At 53.0% G+C, this 6,000-nt stretch overlaps 1 protein-coding gene and 1 long non-coding RNA gene across 2 annotated transcripts in view; one reads left to right on the top strand and one right to left on the bottom strand.

Annotated features, from left to right (window-relative positions):
* PGS1 (phosphatidylglycerophosphate synthase 1) overlaps positions 1 to 1,534 on the bottom strand; it is a 38,618-nt gene extending 37,084 nt beyond the window's left edge. The window contains exon 1 of the mRNA XM_070559812.1: positions 1,284 to 1,534. Coding sequence (XP_070415913.1) covers positions 1,284 to 1,423 — 140 coding nt within the window. The 5' untranslated portion in view covers positions 1,424 to 1,534. The remainder of the gene's footprint in view (positions 1 to 1,283) is intronic.
* A 97-nt stretch (positions 1,535 to 1,631) lies between these two features.
* On the top strand, positions 1,632 to 5,746 carry LOC139073809 (uncharacterized). The gene is made up of 3 exons (XR_011522840.1): positions 1,632 to 2,424; positions 2,901 to 3,267; positions 4,597 to 5,746. It is a non-coding gene; the product is annotated as an uncharacterized lncRNA (long non-coding RNA).
* The last annotated feature ends 254 nt before the right edge of the window (positions 5,747 to 6,000 follow it).

The raw sequence follows: 6,000 nt of genomic DNA on the forward strand, positions 1-6,000 counted from the left end.
TTTTAAGAATTTGTGGAGATTGCCCCAAGATTCTTTAGTAATCAATTCCAACGTTAAACAATGATTAATAACGAAGTGTTTTTCATCGAGTTTAAACACATACAGGGAAATGATGAAATCACCTGAACATCTCATCTTTGAGGAAAGAACATTTTTTGAAACTTTAAACCAAATTTCTCAGTGGTTCAATGCCAGGACGTAGAAGTCACGTGACTTCCCTACCCACTAGAACGGACAGGTCTTTGCTAAGCACCAACTACAGACAGCGGAGAGGCCACCTCTTCCACACCACCCCTCCCACCGGGTTCAGTGATGGGAAACTTAAAGCCACTCAGATCTAGGCTTCCAAGAGTTTCGTCCTGCGCTGAGTCTATCACCTAAAAGTTCCCCTAAATCAAATTTGAATTTCTGCTGAAAATCTTCTAACATAACCCAATACGAAGCAATTTCCTCTCTACACCGAGAATCAGCACATAGGCCTGGACCACAGAGCTCTGGACCAGGAGGTCTCAGCCAGGAGGTCAAGTCTACCCGAGGAGCAGAGCTAAACATCTAACCGAACACCAAACGCTACTAAAGGATGCAGTTCCGAGGAGTTCTTTTTTGTAAGGATCAGGGGTAAGGCTCGTTCTCTAATAAGGAAAGGATTTGCACACAAAAGTACTGTTTCTCTTTTTTTCCTATTAGCAATAGCAGCAGGCCTCTTAGGTCAGCGTGTTCTTGGCAAATGTTTACTCTGAAAGACCAGCGCCTGAACCAACTGCTTCAAAGCCTACTTCACCATTTACACAACTCACTTCAGTACTTTTCCAGAAGGCAGGCCCTTTGAAAAGTGTCAAGGGGGTTCGAGTGGTTCCTCTTTCCTCGCCTGAGTGCCACTGACTCAGGATTGCTTCACAGCCCTCTCGGGCAGGATGTGAGAAACGCTGCGTGCACAGAATCCCAGCAGGGCTGATTCACTCCCGCCAAGTCACCCCGCCGCCAGGATGACTTAAGGAAAAGACCCCTCCGAGCCCAAACAGTGTCCCTCGCGGGCAGACGCTCCCACACGCACACCCGGGGCTCGAACCGGCACGGGAGGGCGGCCCGCCCAGAGCGCACGCCCCGCGCCCCGCTCAGCGGTCCCCGCGCGGCGGCCCGGCTCGCCCGGCTCCGCGGGGTCTGCGGGGTCTGCGGGGTCTGCGGGGCCCGGCCGCGCACCCGCCCCTCCCCGGGGAAGGCCGCGGCGAGGCGGGGCGCGCGCGGGGCCGGGCGGGCTCGCGGGGTCGGGCCGCCGCTCTCACCTCCTGCGCCCGCGGTCCCGGTTCCTGCCGAGGCGGTCGGACAGGCGGCCGAGGAGCGCGGCCAACCCGGGCCGGCCGGGCAGCAGGCCCAGCAAGCGCCTCCAGAACACCGGCCCCGCCGCCGCCGCCGCCGCCGCCATGGAGACTCGCCGCTTCCCTTTCCGCTTCCGGCGCGCGAGAACTTTATTGACAACCGCGCGCGCGGACACCGGGCGGCGCGCGCGCGAGCCGCGGCGGGAGGCGGCCCCGCCCCCGCGGCCTCAGTTTCCCCGCGGCGGGCGCCGGGGTGCGTCACGCCGGGGTGCCAGGCCCGGGAGGAGCGGGGCGCCAGAGCCGCTCCCCGCGCCCGCCCGCCGCGTCCCGCCGCCGCAGCGGCCGCCGGTGGGCATTACTTTTCAGGCCCCCCGGTCGCGTCAGGCTGCCCCTGATAGGCTGCGGCACCTCCCCGTAAGGTGTCAGTTAGACTTGGACAAAACTGGGTTCCCGCTGACTGGCCTTGGCGCGATGAGCACGGAAAGCCCCCACCGGACTGAGGCGAGACCATTTTTCACCATGTCAGCCCTGGGCCCTGCAGCTCCATGGCACAGAGCAGCCCAACCCGTCTCTGTGCAGTGGCTGAAGACCCCCCTCCATCTTCCCAATGCGCCCATATACACGCTGTAACCTGGAATGTACGGTCCTATGGCCCAAGGGGCTGAAGGAGCTCATCCCTAGAGCCAAGAACGCTTTTTGTAGTTAATTTTCTTTTCTTTCTTTCTTTCTTTTTTTTTTTTTTTTTGAGGAAGATTAGCCCTGAGCTAACATCTGCTGCCAATCTTCCTCTTTTTACTGAGGAAGACTGGCCCTGAGCTAACATCCATGCCCATCTTCCTCTACTTTATATGTGGGACACCTGCCACAGCGTGGCGTGCCAAGCCGTGCCACGTCCGCACCCAAGATCCCAACTGGAGAACCCCAGGCGACGGAAGCAGAATGTGCGAACTTAACCACTGTGCCACCGGGCAGGCCCCTCTAGCTAATTTTTAAAAAGGAACATGTTGCAGTATTCAGAGAGGCTGAAGAGATGGCTCTGATCTGTAACATGTGGCTCCTTGGTGGACCCACATGGGCTGGAACTTGGAACCTGGAAAAGCTGTAGGAGGTAATCATATCCTGCTTATTCCAGGGGGGGTGTTGTGAGGCTAAAAGGATGGCCACACTGGACGAAAAAACATTCTGAATTCCGCTTACACCAAATTATCCCAAAAAATCAATTACACGCTCCCTACAAGAATGTTCATCTCAGCATTGTTCGTGCTATCAAAAACGTGGAAGCAATCAACAGTGGGGGAGTCGGTTAAATAAGAATGGCACATCACTATGTTGGCAGACCATGTATCCATAAAAAACTGTGTTCTAGAAGAATGTTTCATGACAGTATGCGTAAAGTCCGAATTTCCAAAGAGTAGTATACTTATCTCATTTTGTTAAAAATTGGAAAGAGCGCGTGCATACAGACAGACTGAAAGTAAAGACACAAAATGTTAACACTGGTGATTTGGTGCTATTCAAGAATTTCCAAACTGTTTACAATCGATGAGTATTTCAGATTGATTTTAACTTTTCCTTTACATTTAGATAGCTTTACAAATGAAGGTGGAATTTGATTCAACTCTTCCAAGTTGCAAGTGGTGAATCACCCGATTTCCTAACTTCCAGTAACTGGAATGAGACCATCCGTTGCATGGTTCTACTTTTGCACGGTGCCTGGCATGGGACAGCTGCCGAGTCAAGTTGCTGAATGGCTGCACCGTGATGCTCAGTGGTGAGGACCACGTGGACCACGGGAGCATCCTAATCATCCTGAAAAGAGCTGGCAACCTCTTTTTGCATGTGTCGCTTTGCTGTTGAGGTATGAAGTGCGACAAACAACCACTGTACCGTACCACTGGGAATTTCTGATCCAAAATAAATTGTAGTAACACACGGCGATATTGATAGCATGGTAAGTTAAACTAATAAGTATTTACATTAAGTATAAACAGACAGCAATGACCCATCCCTTCTGAAGCCACACACAGAACCCTTCTGGCCTTCACAGCTAGTTTGAAACAGCCAGAGCGGCAACCCAAGTGAGGCAACCATGACCTTGCCCCAGGACACGCACATTTAGAGGTTGCAAAAATTTTAAATAATGGTTTTCAGAGATTGAGCAATTTTTAAAATGGTTATATTTACATGATGACAGCACAAACCCTCTTTCCACCAGGAGGAATCTTTTTTCTGGGCTAGTTGGGGAGAATAAGTAGGGGAGATAAGGCCTGCTCAGATTACACAGGTGGCCCAGAGAGCGTGCCTGGGAGCACCCAAGGAGAGCGGCAGTCTGGAGCAGACACTACTACTGCCCCTGCGGGTCCTCAATTCCCACCCTGATGACCTTGAACGAGCAGGCCTCTGTCCTCCCGAGAGCCCCTGGCGGCTCGGAAGCCCGTCCGCTGAGTCCTCCTCACCCTCCTGCCTTCACCCACTGCCTTCTCGTTAGTCTGCCCGCTCCTTCCCAAACAGGAGAGGCCAGGGTTAGCATGACAGGGTCGATAGGACGGATGACAGAGATCATGTCTTCCCAAACGGAAAAGGAAACCCATTCATTAGAAGGAGAGTTGACGTCAGGGAGTGGTGGGCTGCTGCCCCTGATAGCGAGGCTGCTCTCCCAGGCAGGAAACACCAGGAAATCCTGCGCCAGAGCCTGGGCCTCACTGTCTGTGATTCACTCTCTGAACCCAAAATCCTGCCAATGTAGGAAGAAGGCCCCTCCTCCCCAAGCCTCCTTTGCAAGAGAGGGTCTCTCCCAAACACAGGGCTGTTTGCAGATTCAAGGGGCAGGAAGAGGCTGGCCAGCCCGTCTTCTGTCTCAGCGATGAGAAACTCTCCTATGGCAGTTTGACCTAGGGGCTGATCAGCTGTTTCTGAGGAGCACACTCTTGTTTTATGGGGAAGGTAGCCTAGGTACTAAGGATGGGATGGAACCAGCCTTGGGACCACTGCCTGCCTTTTCCTCCATTCTTCCACTTGGTCACCCCCGGCCTCACCAGCCTGGCCCCTTTTCAACCCCTCAAACTCCCCATGCACGTTGCTGCCTTAGGATCTTTGCATTAGCTGTTCTGTCTGCTTACAAATGTATTCCCCTAGCTTCTCTCATCCTTCCAAGTTCTGTCCTTCCCCAGAAATGCTTTCTCAGCCACATAACAGGATTGTATTTTCTTCCTGTTGCTTACTGTGATCTAATCTTATTTATTGGTTTGTTGTTGTGTATTTTGTCTCCCTGCCCCCCTAGAATGTGAGCCCATAGAGCCTTGTTGCTCTGAGCACCCCGAATGGGACCGGGCAGCAGAAGCAGGCTCATCAACACTGGTGTAACAAATGCACGCAGGGCAGAAGGGGGTGAACTCCAGAGACTCCGGCTGCAGAGACAGCCACCCGGCTGTGCTGTTCCGCCGAGGGTGGAAGCAATGGTGGCTGGACCTCCTGGGAGTTTACCGACCTGCTGTCACATAGCAGTTTGCAAAGCTGGCAGTTCAGGCCAACCTTTGGAGGCTGGCTCACAAGAGCCCTCCATCTCCCTTCAGTGCACCAGCCCCTTTCCTGCCTTCATTCGCCCTGGGATACAGTCGCCCTGCTGAGCTGTTACTCTGATCTTTTCCAGTCCTTGATACCATTTTCCCCAACACTAAGACCTGACCCCAGCCCTCCCGGGTATAAGGCAAGCTTCCGTTCCCTCAGAGCAGGGGTTGGCAAACATTTTCTTAAAGGGCCCAACAGTAACAATTTGACACTTTGTGGGCCAGATGGTATTGGCAATTACTCAACTGGTGCCAAAGCAGCCACAAGCAATAGGACTGAGCACAGCTGTATTTCCAATAAAACTTTATTTACAAAAACAGTCCGCCAGCCCATGCACCATAGTTTACCAACTTCTGCTTTAGAAAACCGTATACCTGGGGCCAGCCTGGTGGCACAGCAGTTAAGTTCACATGTTCCACTTCAGCGGCCCGGGGTTCGCTGGTTCAGATCCCGGGTGCGGACATGGCCCCACTTGTCAAGCCGTGCTGTGGTAGGTGTCCCACATATAAAGTAGAGGAAGATGGGCACGGATGTTAGCTCAGAGCCAGTCTTCCTCAGCAAAAAGAGAAGGATTGGTGGCAGATGTTAGCTCAAGGCTAACCTTCCTCAAAAAAAAAAAAAAAGAAAACTGTGTACCTGGCATAGGCCCTACTAGGCCTGTATGACCCTAAAACTGAGAGAGATGAAGTCTTCTGGCACCAGGGGCCTGAGCTGGTTGGAGCTATGGGGAGCCCCAGAGGAGCTGAAGGTTGTGAAGAACAAATTTGTCAAGCATGGAAGCTCAAATCAGCAACCTCACCGGTAGGGGTGAGGAGCCGGTCGACGTTTCTGCATTTATCATTTAAACTTTTCAATGTCAAAAATCTTGTCATCTGTAAAACAAAACACCTATTGCTCAATGGCTCCCTCGCCACAGAGAAGCCCAGGATAATCTGGCCTTTCATCAACAAGAAACCAGAGCCCAAATTTCTGGAAATGCCTCCTGGGCAGAGCGTGCTGGTTTGTTTCTCTGTCGCTGGTGAGAGATAAATGCAGCTCTCAGTTTCAGGGGAATCTCGGCCTCCTGTGGCGTGGCAGGCAGCCAGCGCCACCCCAGCGAGGAGCTGCGTGCCTCCTC

This window comes from Equus przewalskii, chromosome 10, assembly GCF_037783145.1.
Source record: "Equus przewalskii isolate Varuska chromosome 10, EquPr2, whole genome shotgun sequence".
NCBI classification, from domain to species: Eukaryota; Metazoa; Chordata; class Mammalia; order Perissodactyla; family Equidae; genus Equus; species Equus przewalskii.